The sequence below is a fragment of the Atractosteus spatula genome, chromosome 6 (assembly GCF_055471065.1).
Source record: "Atractosteus spatula isolate fAtrSpa1 chromosome 6, fAtrSpa1.hap1, whole genome shotgun sequence".
In the NCBI taxonomy this organism is placed as follows: Eukaryota; Metazoa; Chordata; class Actinopteri; order Semionotiformes; family Lepisosteidae; genus Atractosteus; species Atractosteus spatula.
Window position 1 is genome coordinate 38064237 of NC_142711.1, and position 22039 is coordinate 38086275.

General features: G+C 40.1%; 2 protein-coding genes across 5 annotated transcripts in view; one reads left to right on the forward strand and one right to left on the reverse strand.

The window, feature by feature from the left end:
* The window catches only part of LOC148832841 (uncharacterized), a 25526-nt gene continuing 3487 nt past the window's right edge, over positions 1–22039 (forward strand). The window contains exons 1-15 of one of the 4 annotated variants that reach the window (XM_088918993.1): positions 1–143; positions 1345–1451; positions 7081–7235; positions 8821–8942; positions 9029–9181; positions 9295–9715; positions 10433–10543; positions 11301–11394; positions 13531–13754; positions 15520–15762; positions 16934–17032; positions 17727–17920; positions 18327–18501; positions 20607–20763; positions 21399–21552. In XM_088918993.1, coding sequence (XP_088775119.1) covers positions 129–143; positions 1345–1451; positions 7081–7235; positions 8821–8942; positions 9029–9181; positions 9295–9715; positions 10433–10543; positions 11301–11394; positions 13531–13754; positions 15520–15762; positions 16934–17032; positions 17727–17920; positions 18327–18501; positions 20607–20763; positions 21399–21552 — 2424 coding nt within the window. In that variant the 5' untranslated portion in view covers positions 1–128. The remainder of the gene's footprint in view (positions 144–1344; positions 1452–7080; positions 7236–8820; positions 8943–9028; positions 9182–9294; positions 9716–10432; positions 10544–11300; positions 11395–13530; positions 13755–15519; positions 15763–16933; positions 17033–17726; positions 17921–18326; positions 18502–20606; positions 20764–21398; positions 21553–22039) is intronic. The other 3 variants (XM_088918996.1, XM_088918995.1, XM_088918997.1) reach the window with 3 other exon arrangements.
* Positions 21161–22039, reverse strand: part of ttc19 (tetratricopeptide repeat domain 19) — a 12446-nt gene continuing 11567 nt past the window's right edge. Inside the window, exon 12 of the mRNA XM_088918999.1 lies at positions 21161–21244. The gene's annotated coding sequence lies outside the window, so the exon portion shown is untranslated. The remainder of the gene's footprint in view (positions 21245–22039) is intronic.

Sequence of the window (22039 nt, forward strand, 5' to 3'; positions counted from 1 at the left end):
GCCCCTGCTCTTTCTCTGAAGTGAAAGCAAAGCGGACCTGCCCGGTCCAATTGCTGACAGTAGGCAGACTCAACACTGAGATCCCGCTGGAAAAGCCTCTCGAAATAACGGAGACAAGAGGCGCTGGAATGGACTCCTCTCCGGTGAGATGCAAACGAGTCGAATCGGTCGTTTTTCATTATCTGTATTCAGTAATTGGGATAGGCAGCGGCTTATAAAGACAGGAGACATGTTGTAGCCTCCTCACTGTACAGTGCAGGATGGGGAATCCAATTGCAGGCCGTGGACTAAAAAGTTTGTTTTGGAAAGTGTTATGTCTTTACCGATCATACATACTGTTTTTCTTGATAGTTGAGTAGAGTATCAGTTGTAAGTTTTTGTTTTGTTTTAAATCCAGTAAGAAAATACAGATGTTTTGAAACAAGTGTTCATATTGTTGAACGCCATTAAATGTATCATCGCTCAGGTTGTTAAACTGAAAATACTTTTGACGTTCGTGTGCTTTAATGATAATATAGTAGTGGACGTTAATCATTTTCAAGGTTTGTGTTTTTTTTTCATGGCGTTTATTTTGCAACTCGACCGTAAATTATGGTGGTTAAGCAGTTTTTTTTGCTGCTTATCACTTTCGTATGTGCATTAAAGTGGGCGAGATGTTGAAAAGCATAAAAAACATTTTTTTTTCTTCGATTGAGACTGCATCAGTACAGCCTTGATGTACTGTCCCAAGACCATGAAATAATGACGTTATGTATTTTTCTCCTTTTCCTAACGCTTTTACTGGTAAAGCTTGCGTGCTCATAGATTTAAGCATCTTGAAGGTACTGTACGTTCTTCTTGGTAAATATTATAAGGAGGAGCACATAACGACCTAATACTGCACAGCACATTCAGTATTTTAGCAGTTATATATTTTTTTAAAATATATTTTGTTAGCAATTAACAGTATAATATTAAAGATGTCTAATAATCATTTTTACATAGCTTGTATAAAACAAATCAAACTATCCTAGTGAACCCTTAGGCTGATTTTGTCATTTTTTTCATCGTTATTTAACCCTGGTTAGAAAGAAACCATTGATGTACAGTACTTTGTCCTCCTGTAAGAGTTTAAAAAACTCAAAGTAATTTGTTGAGGTTCATCAGAGCGCTTCAGCTCCAAAAGGAATTAAAATTGCATTGCAGTCCTGATTATTTATACCTTGTGTGTTTATTCCATTACAATAGTATAGTTGTGCAAAATGCCAGATTAACATGGATTTGACCACTGGGTATTTTTTCCTCCTGCTTCAGCTCCTGTGAGTTTGTGCTGTGCAATGTAGTGATGTGTTTCTTGTGTAACAGACCATTGGAGAGTTTTTCCACACACTCTGTGAGATGGGCTTCACTGAGATGCAGATCCAGGCTGCAATGCAAGCAGGACACTTTACTGTGCCAGAGGCTACAGAGTGGTGAGCTTCTCTTTCTTACTGATTTATGGAGTTGTGTGGTGTCCAGCATTATGCGTCATTCCTCATGGAAATGGCCATACAAGTCCCTTATTACGTTTAGAATAGAGAAAGTTACTCATTTTTGTTCTTTCTCCATCGTACCTCTTTTAAAAAAACATTTAATGAAGAACTCATCATATTGAAATGTGCAGTCTTGAAGCTGATGTGTGTGCAACTCCCCAAACACAATACCAAATAACAATAGTAATGCAAACTGTCTAGGCCTTGTGTGTGTAAGAGCCCATTGTAGACAGACATTCACAACACTGATGGTTTTACCCCTAGCACAAGTGCCTTGGAATATTCAGACCTTCTAATTGATTTGGATGTTGGGGATTTGTACTACAATTTAGTGTTTATCAATATGAAAAAGATGAATTTAAATTAAATTTCTTGGTGATTTGAAGTGTAGTTTTTCAGCTACAAAAAGCATCATTGGAGTTGAAATCCTTCTTCTACAGAACAGCCTTCAAAGCTAACAGTTAAGATTTGTTGTGACTAAGCCTTTTGTTTTAAAGTTGTTTCCAAATAGCTCTGTAGTGAGTTGATTCCAGATTACTCAGGAGTTGTCAGTGTGTAAATGTGAACAAATTTACACCCTAGCAGGAGAAGACCTGGTGGACTAAGTGAACTGTAGTTCTCGTGCTGGCTAGCACAATAACCTTTACAATAAGAACCCTGACTTGGATAAAGAAAAAATGTGAATTTCATGTATAATCATACAATAATAACTTATAATCATTTTACATCATACAAAATACACTTCTGGAAAATCTGGATGGCTGTAGACTTGCCATTAAATTGATGGCCTGGAAACATCTTGGAACACTGAGAAAAAAAAATTAAGCAGTCATGGAAAATTCTGCCAAAATGTAGGGCAGAATGTCCATGATAAATAATAGATATGATCTCTGTAGAAACCATAATCGTAAGTGCAAAGGGCAAGACTAGAGAAAACTACAAATCTGCCACAAGGAACGGAAGAGATTTTGGAAATCTGTGTTCAAGATCGAGCACAATGGTAGTGAGGATGCATCGAATAGAGAATTGCTGAGAAATCATTTCAAATCTATTAATGTAAAGTATTGCTGAAAAAGTATATTCCTTTATGTATCTACCAGATTGTATTAGACATGAAGTGTGATTTATGATTTATGAGCACACCTCGAAGAGGGAGGACATTCATCTAAATTGGATCCCCAGCTCTGAATATGAGGATGTCATATTCTACCTAAACATTTTGGGGGAAAGGTTTGAATCAGTCATAGAGCCAACGGACAAACGAGCACATAAGAAAGGTTATAAAATGGAGAGAAGGCCATTTGGCCCATCCAGCTCATTTGGTAGTTAGTAGTTAATTGATCCAAGAATCTCATCCAGCTGTTTCATGAAGGGTCCAGGGCATCCGCTTTAGTAACAGGTGGTTTAGAAAGCCTAGACCTTGGGTTGCTTGTTCTCCACTCTCACAACCCTTTGTGCGTCCTGTTCTTGATTTTAAACACACTTCCAACGACTTTTCATTTGTGACCTTATGATTTGTATTTCACATTAAATCATTTTTTAATTTGAGATGTGGTATGAAAATGTAAAATAGGGCTTGGGAAGAAATCCAAAACACTTTTACAAATTATTACATAAAACAATATACACAACCCCATTCAGAAAGTGAAGAAAAGATGGATACTTTTTTGGAATCTCTCAGTTTACCAACTCTTATGGAAGATCAAAATAATATATTAAAAGCGATGATAACACCAGAAGAACTGATGGTTTTAATTCGGAATGGTATAAAACCTTCCGAGCAGAATTAATACCAAATCTTCTTTCTGCTTGTAACTTGGCATTAATTGATGGAAAAATGCCCCCATCATAGAGAGAGGCTATCATCTCAGTTATCCCTAAGGAGGGGAAAGATAGATTAGATCATTCAGACCAATCTCAGTCCTTAATGTGAATTATAAAATGTATACAGCAATACTGGCTAAAAGAATTGAAAAGATTCTCCCTCATTTGATACACTATGATCAAACAGGGTTTATTCAAGATAGACAAACCCATGATAACATTCGACGCACATTGCATATCATGAACCATATTCAGCAGTATAATATAAATTCAGCTTCTTTGATGAGTGTAGATGTTGAGAAAGCTTTTGACTCTGTTAGTTGGAAATACCTCTATAGGGTCTTAGGTAGGTTTGGATTTTGTGAAAATATTATCAAAGGTATTCAAATTTTATGTGATAGACCAACAGCATGAGTTAAAATAAATGGTTATTTATCTGATAGAATAACTTTAGAACAAAGGACTAGACAAGGCTGCCCTTTATCTCCATTGCTTTTTGCTCTATATATAGAGCCACTAGCCCAGTGGATACGACAAAATAGCAAAATAAAAGGTATTTCTATACAAGGGAATGAGCACAAGATAGCACTGTACGCAGATGATGTTTTGTTATATCTGTAGGATCCCACTTGTTCATTTCTAGAAGTAATGAAACTCTTAGATAGTTTTGGCTTGCTGGCAGGCTATAAGTTAAATGTTCAAAAAACACAAGTTTTTTAACTTTTAATTACAACCCTCCCAATTTTTTAAAACGCAAATACCACCTTAAGTGGGACCAAAGTTCAATTAGATATCTAGGAGTCTATTTACCAAAAGATATTTCTGTATTAGCAACAATTAATTATGGACCCCTTATAACTAAAATTAAAGCAGATGTATTGAAATGGAACCTAATTCCCTTTATGAGTTTCAGTTCTAGAATTAAATCTGTAAAAATGAATCTGCTGCCTCGATAACTCTTCCTATTTCAAGCTCTCCCTGTAGAAGTCTCTGCAAAACAATTTTCAGAATGGGATAAGATGACTTCTAGGTTTATTTGGCAGGGGAGAAAACCTAGAATTAGATTCAAAACATTGGAACTTTCAAAAGATAAAGGGGGTATGGCTTTACCAAATTTGAAGGATTATTTTATTTTACTGAAAAAATATTCAATCCATGGATAAAGTTTCAACTAAGGACATGGAATACGATCACAAAATAGTATAATTTAGGTGAAGCAGTAAAGATACTCAGATGGTGCGCCTATGATACAGAGTTTAAACCAAATAAATTGAATAATAGATTTAAAATTTGGATCACAAAAGGAATAACTGCATTTTGTAATATAATGGATAAGAATCAGTTACCAAGTTTTCAGTATTTGAAGGAGAAACACAATTTGGAGAATTCAGATTTTTATAGATATGTTCAAATGTGCCACTATTTTAATGAGGAGATTATAAGGGGAGATTTAGATATTGTTAATGATGGGGTAGTGAAAATAGTTACAGAAGCCTACAAATCAGAATTAGGTAAAGGTATTATATCTAGATTATATAAAAGTTTTATGGAAAGAAATCATATTCTACGGAGTATATAAAAGATAAATGGGTGAAAGAGTTAGAATTTTGAATGAAGAGTGGCTTAAAATTTGTGAATTTCAATGGAGATGTACTAACTCGCAGTTTTGCTGGAAAAACATTGTTCCATTTTTTCATTACTCCGAGTCAGAAGGCGCACCATACTGAGAAAAACTCTAAATGTTGGAGACAGTGTGGAAACCAAGGTAATCATTGGCATATATTCTGGAATTGCCCTAAAATAAGGCTTTTCTGGAAGGAGTTACATGAGGCCCTGGAAACTATATTTGAAAGGAATGTACCCTTTACATTTGAGGCTTTATATCTTGATAAAGTGGATTTTGATTGGAGGGGAACTGACGAATATTTGTTTGGAAGAAAGTGGCTTCTCCCAGATTTACCAACAATGAATGATTGGATTCAATTAATAAAGAAAATATATATAATGGAAAAAATAACATTTTCACTAAAATTACAAATGAAAAAATTGGTCAAATATTGGTTTAGATGGGTTCAGTGCATTAAACCTTTAAGGTCGGATTTTGTTGAGATACAAAATAACTGAAATTTAATAAGGTATATTTATATAGTCTCCTCCCTTTTCATATTCATAAATGTATACTTCTTCCTTCTTTTGAATGTATATAGTTTTGTTAAAGTTATATAATTGTAATATACTTGGGGAACAAAGATTTTTTGCCTGTGATGTGGGCTGAATAATGGTGGTTTATGGTATATGGTTTTGTTTTGTTCTCTAAAAGAAAAATATAAAATATATAAAAAGAAAATATAAAATAGGGCTAAAGAAAGAGAAGAGTGGCTAAATAGTGCGAATCCCCAAATCCGTGTCCTTTGGACTACATAACAGGAAAACTTCTTATCAGGGCCAAGTCATCTGCTGTTTTGTAAGTCTGTCAACAGACCACATGGTATTGCAAAAAACTCTAATGCTGCAAATGCAATGTCTATGGATGCAGAGTTGAAAGACTGAAAGTGGGAATCTGTGCATACTGCTGCTGAAAATGTCCAGGCATTTAAAATAAGTGCCCATTTTTATTACATTGAGTTTCTGCACTACTTTTACAAAATAAGTAAAAGAGACTACAGTTCCTAATTTAACAAATAAGACAATTGCTAAAACCAAGAATGGTTGTGCAGCTCTCCAAAGACTCAGAAAAACCAGTTGGAGGCAACTCGAAGAGAAAGTGGCATTGAGGCAAGTGAGATCAGGGGATGAACTGACCACATTTGATCATTTCCTTTCACATTTTAATTATTTAACTTGCTGAGTTGATGCTTGTACTGCTGCTACTGTCTTAAATTCCAAACGCAAGGTTTTATAGACATATGATCCCACTGCACGTTGTTTCAGTTGTTTTCCACAACTGTGTATTTGCGCAGTAATCTATGGTGTGAATACTGCAAATAAGAAATCAATACTAACATCCTTGGAGAGTCCAGCATAAGGTCCAGGCTTTCTAAACCAGAACTATGGACTGTCGCACACTGATCTATTTTGTGTTGATGTTAAAATAGATACAGTATACTGTGTGATAATCTAGTGTGCTCCACCTCAGAGCCCCCACTTTAGTTAGGGTGCCCAGAGCCTGGGTACTGAAATATTTATGGTTGGGCTCCAACTGCATTTAGTTAGGTACAGGTGAACTGTTTGCACTTTGTGATCTTGAGACAAATTTAACACAATATTCTACTGCATTTATTAAAAGTGATAATGTTGCAAGAAATGTTGCATTACTGTTTTTTCCTGGTTAAAAACTGCAAACTGCACTGCACTTATGTTCTGTCTGTCCCTTTTCTGGGGAGATACGCATATCGTCAGTAAGGCAATTACATGTATAAAATTCTAGCATTATCCCTAGAAGTTCTTCATTTTGTTCCCCTGTGACATACTGTAGGCAGCTTTGGATAGCAGTCTTTATCAGGAATGTTTTTAAGTGGAATGAAGACAAACAATATTTTGCTCAAGAGAAAGAACAGAAAGCAAGAAATCTAAGCCATGAATAGGAGAGTTTTTATTCTGGGATATAATCCTTTTATGGAGCAGGTGTCATCAGCCTTTGTGAGGGCTGACCTCACAAATGAGCTCCAGGAATGCATTGGCTCAAGGCTTACACCTGCTGCCCTTATTCTCTTCTAATGCTGAACTCTGCCTCTTTCTGCTCAAGGCTCTTGCAAAGCGGGAGTCCAAGACACAAGCTGGTGAAGCAGTCCTCTGAACTGCCAGAGACTGCAATCTCTGCGTTCAACCCACCCAAAGGCCAGGATTCTCCCAGCACAGCTGGCACAGCTAAGTCAAACACAGACAGGAAGGACAGTAAAAGTAAGAAATCACATGATTCTTTTACTTTTCCAGGGAACAAGTATTGATGTCTAATTGCATGATGAGTGTTATCAGAAGCAAATTAGAATGCTGTATACATCGATGATTTTAATTAGTATCTGCTTTAGATGTAGAGAAAAAATATATACTTCAATTTGAGTAAGAAGAAAGAAACAATTGTGCAGTGGTTAGTCCTGGGCCCTGGAGCCCTGGGTTCTGTTCTTGGGGTGCTATTTTCGTGGAGTTTGTGCGTTCTCCTTGTGTTCACGGGGGTTTCCTCCCACAGTCCAAAGTCATGCTGGTAGGTTTATTGGCTTCTAGTGTAAAAAATGGCCCTGGTGTGAATGTGAATTGGATGAAGCAGTTAAAAAAATGGAAGGCTGGAAAAAATACCCCTGCGAACCCCAGGAGTACAAGAGCTCATGCTTACAATAGGTCAGAAAGATGGGTCTTTTCAAGTGGCTTAGCCAGCCTGTGTGATGTCACTAGCTGATTGTGACCAGGAGTTCTCAAACAGTCACTGTGGTATGGCACAGTTGATTCAGCAAAGTTTTGATCCGAGTCCCTAGTCTTGTACTAAATATATTTTGCCAGATCTTTTTGATTTATATATTTTTTAATATGGCCATTGGTGCCAGGCTACGTTTTCTCCAACCCTTTGATGTATAATGGTTCTATTTGTGCTGTGAATTTGTAGAAATTTACCATTTAGCTAGAGCAGGGTTACAGTAGAAAAGGGGAGAAAAACAGGCTGTCCTTTGCCAAAATGAATTTGTCCATTCTAATCTTTCAAATAGGGCTTAGTGTAAGTTCTGAGAGAAGCAGGCTCTTACTAATGGTCTCATAATTTGTAGGAATGTAATTAAAGCTGTTTTCTGCTCTGTTATTTTGCAGTTTTAGTATATAGCAAAATGAGCACACTGCAGATACAGTATGTAAGTGTATTGTAATGTCAGAGTGTTCACACAGCTTTTTCCACTTTTTGGGAATATTTCTTGTTAACCATATCGGATTATTCCAGTGATTTCTCAGGTGAGAAAAGGCTCACTAGTCCACATTTACTGTACTTGTAACTTAAACATGTTAATGATGATGTGATAAGCAGTGAATATGGCCACTGTTTCCACTTTAGCTCACACTATTATAAAGCTTTTTAATGTGTGAAAAGGCATGATTAAATTCGGTTCCATTCTTTCATAGGTGTATAAATATTTTATTTTTCCTTCTAATTCATGCACAAGCTCTACGTACATGTTCCTGAAACCCATCATAATGCAAACATAAAACACTCAGCCCTTTAATCTCTGTGAAGGCCCGGCTGACAAGAGCTTAGACTTCAATGTTGCTCAGTCCTGGCAGCTCCTTTTTGTCATTCCCCCCACCTCATGGCTGGGCTGTCCCAAACAACACCTGTGCAAGATTACTGTTACAGTGCTTGAGCCAGAGCGTTGCTGTAAATGTGCCTTCAGAGAGCTGCATCATAAAAAAAGCAAATCATAGCCATGGGCTATAGGCTCACCCTGCAGGAGCAGGAGTTCAGCAGGGTGTTGGTCACTGACGGAGTCTCTGTGGCCTGTGGTCTCAGCAGGTCCAGCCTCTCTCTCTCCGCTGGAATCCCGGATGAAGCAAGACAGGAACGGCTTCCAGGACCAGCAGAGGGAGCGTGTGGTACAGGAGGCGCAGGCGGAGAGGAGGCTCCGGAAGAAAGTACGCCTGACTTTCTCGTCCCTCATCCCTGCTGGCTGCCTTGGCTCCTTTATCTTGCTGACCACCCGCTCTCCTGTCTGGTGCAGGAACGAGAGCTGGTGCTGAAGAGGATTGCTGACGACCGGAGAAACCAGCAAGAGAAATCACACCCCCACGGCCAGCAGGAGCCCTCTCCTTCACAGGGGCAGCATCTGGGGGGCAGGATCCAGACCAGTGTGGACAACCACTGTCTCCTTATGGTAAGAGTTTCAAACCTCCATGGTTTGAAAAGCTGTTTACAGCCAGGATAGAGACATTGCCAGGGTCTCAGATACTCAACGAATCATCTTTGTCCCTGCTGTGACCTGTGCAGATCCGTCTGCCTTCGGGTGAGTCGATGAGGGAGAGGTTTCCTGCTGATGCTCCTCTACGCAGTGTGGTGGAGCACATTTCGGGGCGCCACCCTTCCCTGGCGGCCTTCTCCCTTCTCCAGGGGTACCCCAGGAAGCGGTTTGGTGAAGCGGAGCTGGCTTGCTCCTTGCGTTCCCTGGGGCTGACACCAAACGCTGCACTCTGCATCCAAACCACACCCCCAGAAACCCCCCTGGAGCCCCTGCATCCTGCAGAGAGGGAAGAGCCACAGAGAGACCAAACCGGGCCCCAGCTGGAAGAGAGTGACGAGGAGCAGCTCTTGCCTCCCCCAGCCCTGCCTTCCCCACTGTGGGAGCGGGCAGTAGAGCATGCTGGGTTACCCGGCCTGGGCCCTCCTGTTCCTGGGCCTTCTCATCACTGGGGTTAGTCTCAAAGCCATTGGACTTGCGATTATTTTTGCTGTACACAAAACTGGATTAATCTTTCATTTCCCTTTGCTATTAAACAGCAAATCAAAACGGTTCAGACAAATGCAAAATCAGATGTTTTTTAGAATGTATTTTCTCAGAGAGAAATCTGAATAGTGGGGTAACCAGCATAAAGTTAAAGTGGAGATGATGTGGTGCGTCAATAATTTCATAGCAAATGTGGCTGTAATATTTTCTCAGTTCTTAATCCTGACCTCTTTTTGTAATTATAACACTGATAATAGTGCACTTGACCTAATAGTGCAGTTAACTTTTTTCCATTATGGAACATGTTTGGGTGACTTTGGCCTCTTATATGTAAAAGTGTTTGAAATGTTGAAGCAATTAAGTAAGTTAAAGTTTACTATATATTTCTCAGTAAGGTTTTCAAATAAACGTTTGGACAGTGTCTCAGTATTTATCAGGATCTATTGTTTTCCAGCTAGATTCTCATTGAAATTATTATTTCCTATTTATATTACAAAGTATAATATACTAATATTCCTATAATTATATAGGAGGATTTAGAGCTCTCTGGATTTTGTTCATTTCCTAGAACCCTTTTCTTTGTTGTTGTCTGCTGCTGGCTAAGCTTGTTGACAGACAGAGGGATATGAGATAACATGGTTGAAATGGCTGGCACTGTTACTTGGGTGTTGTTTTGTCTGGCAGGCAGGGGCCAGAAGCTAGTGACTGGCGATGCAGAGCAGGAGTCCAGCTCAGGGGAGGACGAGGGGGAGAGGTCAGAGGAAGAGCTAGAGGAGCCACCGTTCCCCTTTCCTGGTAAGACACTGTGTTTGCTTGCCTTTGCCCTTTCCCCCTGGTAATTTACGAGCAGCCACTCAATTGTTTTTTCACTTTTATTTAGACTTTAACACTGTAAATGTACATTGATGTACATTCAGTAGAAGCAGAATAACATTCTGTAATAACTCAGAATTATGTTGCAGGCTGTCTGAATAGGAAATGGGTTGATTCTCAACATTGCAGTATTTGTTCTGGGTATTGCAGATGTCTGGACTACAGCTGTACAAGAGTGTTTAAAAGCCCCCCTTTCTTGTTTGTGAGCTCTACAACAGCAATCTTGTACATGTCCAGTGTTAAGTGCAGGCTTTGTCAGAGAAGCACAAGAAAGAAGAACAACTAATAAAAATGTAATGATTTTAGTCAAATCAGAATCATGTCAAAATTTTGTTTTCATAGCGCCTTTTCAAAATTTATTGCCAGGATTAACCGAAATATCTTAATCCTGGTGATTGGGAGGGTTGTTAATATCCCACAGATAGGGTTCCTGTGGCAATACAAAACATGCGGAAGGTAAAATTAGCATTGAGAATGTCATCAGACCCTTCCTGTATATACAGTATTAACTAAGTGACAAATTTGAGACAGCTCTAATCATATATGTGAGACATACAAAAAGTGAATGTAGGAAGTGTTAGCTTTTTTAAATGGTGCTTGTGAATTACCAGGATGGTCTTGAGTTTTTTGTGGCTGTGAAGGAGCTCCTTATACCCAGGTTTGACCTTGCTGTTCCCAGCAGGGTTACCAGTGCTGCCATTCATCCCTGGGAACCGGCCACACGCTGCAGTAGCACCACAGTATCGCTGGCCTGACCAGGGCAACCGGCTTCGGTGAGCAAATCAGCCGTGGTCTTTTTGAGTTTTCTGGGCTTCTGGTATGGTTTTAGACCATGACTTGAGTATTCCCATACTGTATGTTGATTTTAATCCTAGCTTTCAATAGCATTTTAAAAGCTAAAAATAAGAGCAACCTTGCATTCACCAGAATTACAAGATGAGTATTGCAATCCTAATGGAGAGTGTTATAGCAGGGTTAACAGATCCAGTGCCTTGCAAAAATGCCCCAGAGTCTCCACCTTTTGTTGCCATCTGAGCTTTGCAATCATGACACACAAGTAGGTCCATACAGTTAAAATCTTCACAAGCTACTCCAAACTGATAAACCTAAATACTATAAATATAAATAAAATTAGATTTTTAAAGAAAATTACAAGATTCTCAGTTGCATACACTGTAAGTATTTAGCTTCTTTTCTAAATGGTTCACTGCCTTATAGTACTGGGGCCCTGGGTTCAATTCTGTGCATAGGATGCAACATGTGTGTGTGTGTTTACTCTATGTATGTTTGTTTGTGTGTTCTCTGCATGTTGATGTGGGTCTCCTCTGGGTGCTCTGTTTTTTTCTCCCACAGTCCAAAAACATACTATATATTAATTTGTTTCTGGGTAAATTATCTGTGTGTCTGCCCTGTAGTGGAGTGGCATCCCATCCAGGGTGTACCCCTTTTACACCTGTTGCTTGCTGGGATAGGCTCCAGCTCACCTGTGGCCCTGAATTGGAAGAAGCAGTTAGAAAATGATGGATAGAAGAATAGTTTGAAAGGTCACAAAATTTTCTGTATGTAATCAAAGTCATTTAATTTGCTTTTAGATTACCTGTATCTGTCTCTGTAACATTCCTCTGATAGATATTGAATTCCAAGCCACATAGTGACTAAGTGATGTGACAGATCAACCATGAAGACCAAACTGCTTTCAATGGTTTTCAGACACTACCTGGATCAAGCTGGTAGAGACCGATTGAAAAAGGACCGAGTGCCAGTAATTGCTGGCAAATGTGCTTCCACCAAGACTTAGGGGGCTGAATACTTATGTAGTAAATTAATATTTATATCTTGGGATTTTGCAAATTCAGTCTGTTTTGCATATAATAGTGCTGAATTTGGTTGTTATGGTTTTGAATAAAAATTGTTGATTTGAAATAAAACAATCTATTTGTGTTTAATTGCAGTATGATGATATTAGTAGGGGAGTGGATACTTGTGTGAGGCATGGTATTATGAAAGAAATTTAGTCCTATTTGTGGTGTTCAAAGTCTGAGCACTGCAGAATAGTAATTAGAAGATTTTGCATGTTGTTGTAGTAGAGAGTAATTGGAAAATTAGGCATCCTTGTCAGAGAGCTCAGAAGTGATTGCTGAAGCCAGTTTAAGAGTAGGACCTTTTTGCAGCATGTGATGCTGAAGAGGTCATGAATGCAGAGTGGTATTGAGAAGTGTGGGTGAGAGGTGGCTGTTTAATGTGTCAATTTGTCCTGGAACCAGGGGCCACATTGTGTCGCTCTCTGCACACCTCCAGTCTCTGCTGCTGTTGCGAGGACAAGCAGCCGTGTGCAACAGCAGCTGCACTGTCCAGTCCATCACTGGGGTTGCTCTCCCATCCATCCAGGACATTTATGACAGACGGTGCTTGAGGAAAGCTCTAAGCATCATCAAAGACCCCACACTCCCCAGCTACAGACTGTTTGACCCTCTAACCTCTGGAAAACGGTACCAGAGCATTCAGGTCCAGACTGCCAGACTCAGAGACAGTTTTTACCCCTGCACTATCAAACTATTAAACTCCCAGCCTCTCTCACAGTGCCTTCTCTCTTTATCAAAACTCAAACACACATTGAAATGTACCTCTACCTCACATGTCAAGAAGTTCACTCCCCATAATTTTCTATGCTTTATTTCATTCTGTTGATGTATGATTTTGCACAACTGATGTTGCTTTGCACATTACCAGTTGTCTTTGTCTTTCTTTTCTTATACAATTGTATTGTTGTTTTTTTTTGTACTGTGTACCGTCTGAGAGCTAGCTAAATAGCATTTCGTTATACCATATACCTGTGTACGAGTATAATGATGATAAACTTGAACTTGGATCACCTGTGGCTGACTGCGGGCTGTCTGTGCTTGTCTCAGGGAGGGAGCAGAGGACGTGCCTTTGCCAGCAGGGGGCGTGGACAGACAGGCGGTATCGGGGGTAGCAGGCCAGGCTGCAGTGGAAAGGCTCCAGAGGGCGGCACAGCAGGACGACTCGCCGGGCACTGCTGGGCAACCTTCCCCCCCGAAGAGGCCCTTCAGGACCCCCAGCGTGCCCTCCCTCTGCACTTTGGCCACCCGTGCCACCGTCGCACTAATGACAGGTCAGGGGGTGTCTCGTGTTAGCCCACTACACCTACTCTGTGTCTGCCCGAGGAATCTCCTGTCTGCAGTTGGGCAAAAATACAGGAACTGAAGTGTTGCAATCATACTTGGAGTTTCTCAGTTTTGGAAGAATATTAATTACTGAGAAGTGCAACAATGAAAGTGCATTAAAGATTTCAGCTGATTTCTTTTGCTATATTTAGTGTTCTGGAGTACTGCTCAAATCGGCATTAGATGTGAATTTCATACTTTCATAAGTTCTCACTTTTCATAGTGAGAAGGCAATCTTATTTCAGAAGAAAACATGATGTATTTGCTTTGCTTAGCATTAGACAGCCTGTAGCCTGACTTTCTAATAAGTCCTCTCTGTGCTGAGAATGTTTCAGCCAGTCTCCAGTTTCCACAGAACCTCTTTCGGTCTTTGCTTGTGCTGTATAGTCCCAAAAAAGATTTGCAATTTCCAGCATACTTATGGAAGTTGTAGTTTCTTACCATAATACCCTCATCTCATTGAAACTAATAACTTAAATCTTATTTTAAGTAAACAGGAGGATTAATATTTTCCAATTCTGTGTTTTTTGAAACATAAGGTGTACAAAGTAGAAACAAATGAATAGGTATTTCACATACACTGTATCTTAATGAGTGAACTCCTGGCTTACTTAGTGCAAATAGGGGTTAGTTACAATCTAGTGGTTAAATACAAGTAAACAAGGACTGACTTTGGGCAGCACTGTCTTTTTAATGATTAGAAAGTTTGTGAGTTTGGTCTTCACCATGCAGGTTAGTGAAAAAGCTCCAGGTACGATTTAAAGAAAATTCAGAGGACCTCAGAAAAGGAGTTGCTGAAGATCTTCGGCCCAGAAGTGATTTTGGAGATTCACTGTCAGACAGATACACATGTAAAACATGTAAGACTATGGTGGCTTCACCCAGTACTGGCTATCCTACCAAGAGCATCCCAGAAAACCAGGAAAAATTCCAGAGTAACATCTAGGTCTGCAGTCCTCTCTTGTGGTGGCTAATGTCAGTGGTCATCAGGCCTCAACCGCCGGGGAAAAAACTGAATGCAAATGTTTGAGATAGGAAGGTAGCTGAGAAGAAACCATTGCTCTAAAGAAAACTTTTGACACCTATCTTAGATTATTCAAAGACCACCTGGAGATTCCACACTACTGGAAGAATACTCTATGGACAGATGAGTCAAAAGTTAAACTTTTTGGCCACAGTAAGAAACATTTTTGTAAGATCAACAACTGATCCCGACTGTCAAACAGGGTGGAAGAATATCATGGTTTTGGGCTGCTTTGATGCCTCAGGATCTAGATATATTTCCATCCTTGATGGAACCATGAAGCACTTCTGCAAGGAAGAATGGGCCAAAATTCCTACAAGTCGATGCAGGAGACATTTAAAAAAAAGTGACAGGAATCATTTTATTGTTTCTCTAATTATCTTTTTGGTCTATATTATATGAGAATGTGGAGCAGTCTATGGGGTTCATAAACATTTATTTGGCACTGTATTTTACACTCTGTGCAAATCTTTCTCCAGTTGAAATTACAGTATATGGTTTCCTGTTTTGTGGCCTTTCTTATAGGAATCATCTTCTCAGTAAGTCCTCCGGTTGAAGTTAAAACCTTTTCCTCCCTTTCCCAGTGAGAAATAAAGATTTTCTTTTTCTGCATCTGTTCACACACTTGTTCTTGCACACACAGATACTGTACGTATTTCTGTCTCACGCCTAGGCTCTCTCTTTCTCAGCTCCTAGTATGCAGTACAGCAGCAGTCTGTCGTGTCTGACCCCGGAGCTGGCTGAACTTCTTCTCACCCACATGTCTCGAGAGCGTCTCCTGCGGCCGCGCTGCCTCGAGCTCTTCTTCGGGTGTCCAATTCAGAAGTTTGTACTCAACTGCTACCCGTATTCCACCAACGAGCTGCTCAGACAGCTGCGTGCTTTCACTACCCTCAAACACCTCAGCTTGGTCTCCTCATCCCTCATTACAGGTACACAGCAGGAAACATTTGCTGAGGGCAGAAAAATTGCCACAATTTGGGCCCTGTGTAGTGAAAGTCTGCATTAATGTTTAAAGATTTCTCTTCTTGATAGGAGCCTCAGGTGTGAGGGGGTGTCATATCTTGCATGCCACCTGGCTTGAGTCATGTAGTCACAAAGCTGCTGATATTGCACAGAACCACCTTCTGCTTTCCTAAAAAAATACTGTCTGATTTGTTGGAATCATCCAGTATCTATTAATCAGCGTATTTTGCTTATTCATTTAATTAGTTAAGGTCTAAAATGGAATTAACAACAAACAAGGCTCTCAAAGACTAGGGTTGTCTACCTTTGCACTATAGTTGGGTTTAGTTTATTGGGACCAGGATTTTTCAGGGTTCAGTTACTGCTCACCGGTTGAAAAGAGGGCATGCTGGAAAATTGACATCTGTTTCCACTTAAGTGGCCTTAACTCACTGGTTGCTTTTGGTGTTGAGGTGGCTTGTGAATTGGACCTTGCCACATGAGCTGCAGTCAAAATTTAGTCATCATATTGTAGGGTATTTTCCAGCTTCCAGACTGCACAATCAAAATTAGTGAAGTTGACTACACACCAAAAGACCAGGCAATCTGCATGTGCAACTCCTGTGCTCATCTCGCACACTAATAGTACCATTGCACACAGTCGGGGGAAAGCTGTTTTGTGCAGTGAATATCCAAAAGTGAGGACTGTTCTCTCCAAAACAGTCAACAATTGCAGGTCAACTGTTTTTTGAATTCAAAGTTTGTGGAACAGCACTGCGTTTTGAAATATATATTGAAATGTGACATTGTGTGAACATTTAATATTCAGCATCTGCTGATATTTTCAAAGATGAAGCACTTTTTGCTAATATTACTCAAGACAAAATGTTCCTATCTTCGATTAGCTGAATGCACACTGATAACCGATAGGGATTTGTAGTTATAGAGAGAGAGGTTACCCTTGTCCTTTATTTTATGTGCTAGGCTTTACTTTTATTTACAAGCAGGTTGTTATAATGGAGAGTTTATACTGATACTTATACTGGTACTGTACAGTGCTTTATACAGGTCAAACCCTATTTTGTGTTGGATCTTTGTCAGCATGGGAATTCAGTATTGAGGGTTTGAGGTAGGCTGAAGTCTCTTTGTTCATTCCAGATTCAGGGCTGTCTGTCCTCTCCAGCCTGCAGAAGCTCCAGCATCTCAACCTGGCTGCTTGCAGCAAGCTGACTGATTCCTGTCTTCAGTACATCACAGGTAAACTGGAACCTTTGTCTGCTGTTTATCACAGGAGCACTTTTGCAGCTGTCTTGCACAGACCTTGAAATGGGGAGTATCTTGGAATAACTAGCAACCAGGAAGCATCCATACATCCAGAGCACTGTAGGCCTGCTTTGCCCCCTCTACCGTAGCTGGTTCAGATCTTTTGATACATAAACTATTTTTTTATCTATATACTGTACAGTATCACTTCCCTTACCAAAAATTCCCTTTCCAAAGAATCCAAAGTACTCTTTAACTTTTGACTGAAGTGCAGCACCAACCTGGATAATATACTTCAGCCATTCTGTGACAACAGTGCCACTACACTGCAGATCAGAAGAAGTGAAAAATTGCTTCACCAATTGAATAGAAGGGGAAATTTAGGGAGGATGGATTGGGAAAGCCCATAGTAGGCTTTAACTAGGACACAGGAATTAACACACCTTCACTTACAAACCGTGCCATGGGATGCTTTATTTAGTTGGGTCCTTGGTTTAAAGTCCTGGTCCCAAAAAGGGGCATTGGACCAGCACATTAAGATAAAGCATGCTATGTTCTTACTGATCAATATTTTAAAATGCAACTTGTTGATGGGTTCAGTTTTCATACAAATTAATAATAAGATGTTGACAGTGTGACCCATGTTAATCAGTGTTTTTTCCGTAATCCTCTTCCTTGTTTCATTAAGGCCTGAAGTATCTCTCCTACCTGTCTCTGGACAGTACTAAAGTAAGCGATTTGGGGATGGTGATGTACTTGAAGTCGGCCCCCTCTTCGCTCACTCAGCTCAGTCTGAACCAGACGGGGATCACCGAGGCCACCCTGGTGGTGCTGTCCAGCTGTGTGCCACAGCTCAGGCTGCTTAGCATCAAACGCACCAAGGTAGAGGCAGCCCCTGTGTGCAGGGAGTCGCACATTCTTGGTCAGGCCAGAGCAGCTGGCTGTCCTCAGGGTTTTGTGAACATTGTGTGAGTTTGGAAGCCAGCTCTTAATGAAGCTGAATTTAATTTAGAATCTTGTGTGCATTCAAACTGTTATTCTGGAGGATTTTGTGTTTTGAGAATGAAGTGTGAAAGCTTAGTTTGCACTCCTCTGATATTGTCTTTGATACTTCAAAGAGCATGTCAACATACTTAGGTGTTTCATCACTAGTTGAAGCAATTTTTTTTTTAATTGTAAAGATAGTCATCACTTCACATGTGAGCAGTGGTTTTCAATAAGCACCATTCAATGTTTTCTTGCTCTAAAGCAGTGTGTAATGAGCAGTGTCCTTACTTCCTGAACCCAGGTCAGTGACGTGTCTGCTTTGGCCAAGCTGTGCAGCCTGCAGTCACTCTACCTAGATGGGACAGGGGTTACAGAGGGGTCCCTGCAGCACCTGGCCACCCACCCTGCCCTCTCAGTACTCAGCCTGGCAGGCATCCAGGTCACCGACGGCAACCGTGCCCTTGAGATTATTTCTGGTGAGATCTCTCATCTTTTGTGTAAATACTGTATGTGACACTAACTGAATTTCACATTTCAGAACTCATCACTCAGACAATTACATGTCAGCTTATGAAAGTAATAATTACTAATTAATCAACTGTACTAGATAATGTCTTGCATGGAAAAGGAACCTAAAGGATATAAGTAAATAAAAGTAAATATTTAGAAAATTGTTTAACAAGCAGCAATAGTAATGGACATAAACTTACAATAAGCTAACAATATGGGGCTTTTAGATTTTCAGAAAAGCTTTTGATTAATTATAAAGAAAGATTCATTTTCAACTTACAGGTGGGAAGCATTCAGCGAAATGTTGAGTTGAGAATTGATCAGTAGAAAATAAAATACAGATAAATGGTGAAATCAACATTAGTGGAGTACCACAGAGATAGGTACTGGGACCATTGGTCTTCCGAATTGTTTTATCAATGGTCTAAATTTCAGGCAGCATGGTGGCTCAGTGGTTAGCATTGCTGCCTTGCAGTATTAGGGCCCTGGGTTCAATTCCTGACTTGGGGCGCTCTTGGGGTGTTCTCCCTGTGTTTGCCTGGGTTTTCGCCGGGTGCTCTGGTTTCCTTCCACAGTCCAAAGACATGCTGGTTGGTTAATTGGCTTCTGGGAAAATTGGCCCTGGTGTGAGTATGTGTCTGTATTTGTCTGTGCCTGTGTGTGCCCTTGGATTGGCTTCCTGTCCAGGGTGTACCCTGCCTCGCACCCATTGTTTGCTGGGATAATCTCTGGCTCTGCTGTTACCCTGAATTGGAAGAAGCGCTTAGATGGTGGATAGAGGTCTAGATTTTGGTACATTCAGTAAACTAGTAGAATGTACAGGTGGTGCCAAAACATGAGGACTAGCAAACTCTGTAGAAGCGGATAATGAAATAAAAAAAAATATTTATATAGTATTCTAGACTGGACAAATGCCTGGCAGATGACATTTAATATAGCCAAGTAGAGAGTGTTATATGTAGGTAGCAAAAACATGTCTAAATTTAAAATGGGAAAAAGTTCTATTACATAAAAAATTACATAAAAAGACTTGGGTGTTTATGTTGATACATCATGTACATATTTCATACAATGTGGGGAAGCAATTAAAAAGAAAAACAAAGTGTTAGAATATATAGTTAAAAACAGAATTAAAATCTCGAGGGGTGTTATGTTTAAATTGCACTTGTAAGACCTCATATAGAGTACTATGTACAATTTTGGACACGGCATTACACAAGATACTGCTACTGTGGAATTATTCCAGTAAGTGTACCACATACAGTACATTCCTGTTCTTAAAGGAATGTCCTATAACACATGATGGAACAGCTGAAATTTTTTAATCTTGAACAGAGAAGATTACAGGGGATCCGATACAAATATTCAAATCCTTAACAACATTGACAGTCAACCCCATGGATTCCTTCAGGATTAACAAAGAAACAGGAAACAGAGGAAAATGGGAGTGCATTTGCAAGACTGGAGAACTATCTGGCCTATTGAAGCTAATACAGCTGAGTAAAATCCCTGAACGAATTAAATGCTAACTACCAAAAAGCTAAATATTCAGAATGGCCCTGCTATTTGTAACCTTTCTTTTGATATTCAAAAAAACAGTAGCTACTAGATCTGTATTTTGCCCTCTAAAAAGTATCCTTTTAGCTTTAGGGAAGTATAATGATTAGCAAATGATGTTAATGAAAGGAACACCCAACAATGAATCGGTTAGGTTTGATTGCCAAATCTTATGGATTAGCTTCTACAACATTTTATATTAGAGCTCATGTACAGTTCATCTTGAGTTGCTTGGATCAAGTATTTGATAGGTAAGTTTCTAATTGATGTTCAATCATTCTGACCATCGTTTCTTCTCACCAGAACTAAGCTACATTTATAGTGTCAAAAACACCAGTATAAACTTTTGAGTAAATTGTTGTTTGTGTATAGGTTCACTAAGCCTAATCCTTCTTGATGGTTCAGTGCGGACTGTTCTCTACAGTTCAGTTAAATAGCACCTCCAGTGCTCCTAGCCTGCGTGTCTTGTGTGTAGTGCGATCTGTGACTGTGTATCTCCACATCGGTCCCTCAGGTCTCAGACTGGCTCAGCTCACCCTGCCTGGGCGCCACACAGTGACAGACAGTGGTCTGGCCTTCCTGTCCCGACTGACACTGCTTTCAGAGCTTGACCTGACTGACTACACTCATGTCACCGACCTGGGCACAACGCACCTTGCCACCATGACCAGGTCAGCAGCCAAACCTTAAAATCCTCAACTTTCAGCTCTTCTAGGAAGACATTAGAAGAGTGGTATAATGCTCTTATACACTGGATAATATCAGTGTATTACTGTCTCACCAACTTTCTTTCATCTTCTTGCATTCTGTGAAGGTGTTCTTCTTGTTTACAGCTATTCTGTCCCTGGCCTAGGAACAGCCTTGGGATGTTTGAAAATGTACTGTAAGACTTTGAAAGCAAAAGACAATTGATATAGATGATGTAGATAAATTGTTCTGTTGTCAGTACATCCTTTAAATCACCAGTCAATTATTTTAGAGATTTACATTTTACAGTACACACAAAGTCGGCCAGTTGTGCCCCTGTTTTTTCCCCCTAGGGAAATAAGGACCTGCAGCAGGCAGAACTCTTAAGAATAGTGGTTCCCATGAGATGAAAGAGAGATGAGAGAAGCAACAGGCTTCACTGGCAAGAGCCATTTTCTTCATTTCCTGAAAAGAGAACAACATATACTTAACAATGCAGACGGATACTTAAAACTAACGCTGTCCCGGATTTTGTGTTGTCTTTTCCTAGTGTGACTGCATTTCCTGCAGCCATGTTCTGGGCTGTTGTGATGCGTTGTGTGTTTTCACCCCCTCCCAGGCTGAAGAAGCTGTCCCTCTGTAACACGCTGGTGACTGACAGCGGCCTGCTGCCCCTGCGCAGCCTGCAGGAGCTCGTGGAACTGTGCCTGGACCGCACAGCTGTCACTAGCCGCGGCGTGGCGGCCTGCATCACCTGCCTGCCGCATCTGCAGGTAAAACTCCCTGTTCCTGTCAGCCGTGGATTGTGATCTCTCTCTGCCCGATACGTGTCTGCCTTTAATCTGGCTTCCTAATTTATTTTTCTGACTTCATACCTAAGTGTATGAAGTTACAATTCTGACTATATTTATATTAGTCCTTCATATGCAGTAGTCTAATTGTAATTATTGTCTATAATACTATTCCTATGCCTGCTGGCACCCATTTCTGAGTTCCTTTCCACACTGTGATACTGCAGATCAGATACTGACTACAGTACCTGGTCATTAACTGTATCTTTAGTATTGTATCTAAGATACAGATGCTGGTAATGATTAGCTGTCACTACTTATCACCCAGGTGGAGTAACTTCACTGCTGGATGAAGTGGGTCTCCTCTTTTGTGTAAACAATATTTTGGAATCATTCAGGATGAAAAGTGTTATATAAATGGAAATAGTCATTACTACTATTATTTGTCAGAGGAGCTAAAGGAAAGTTT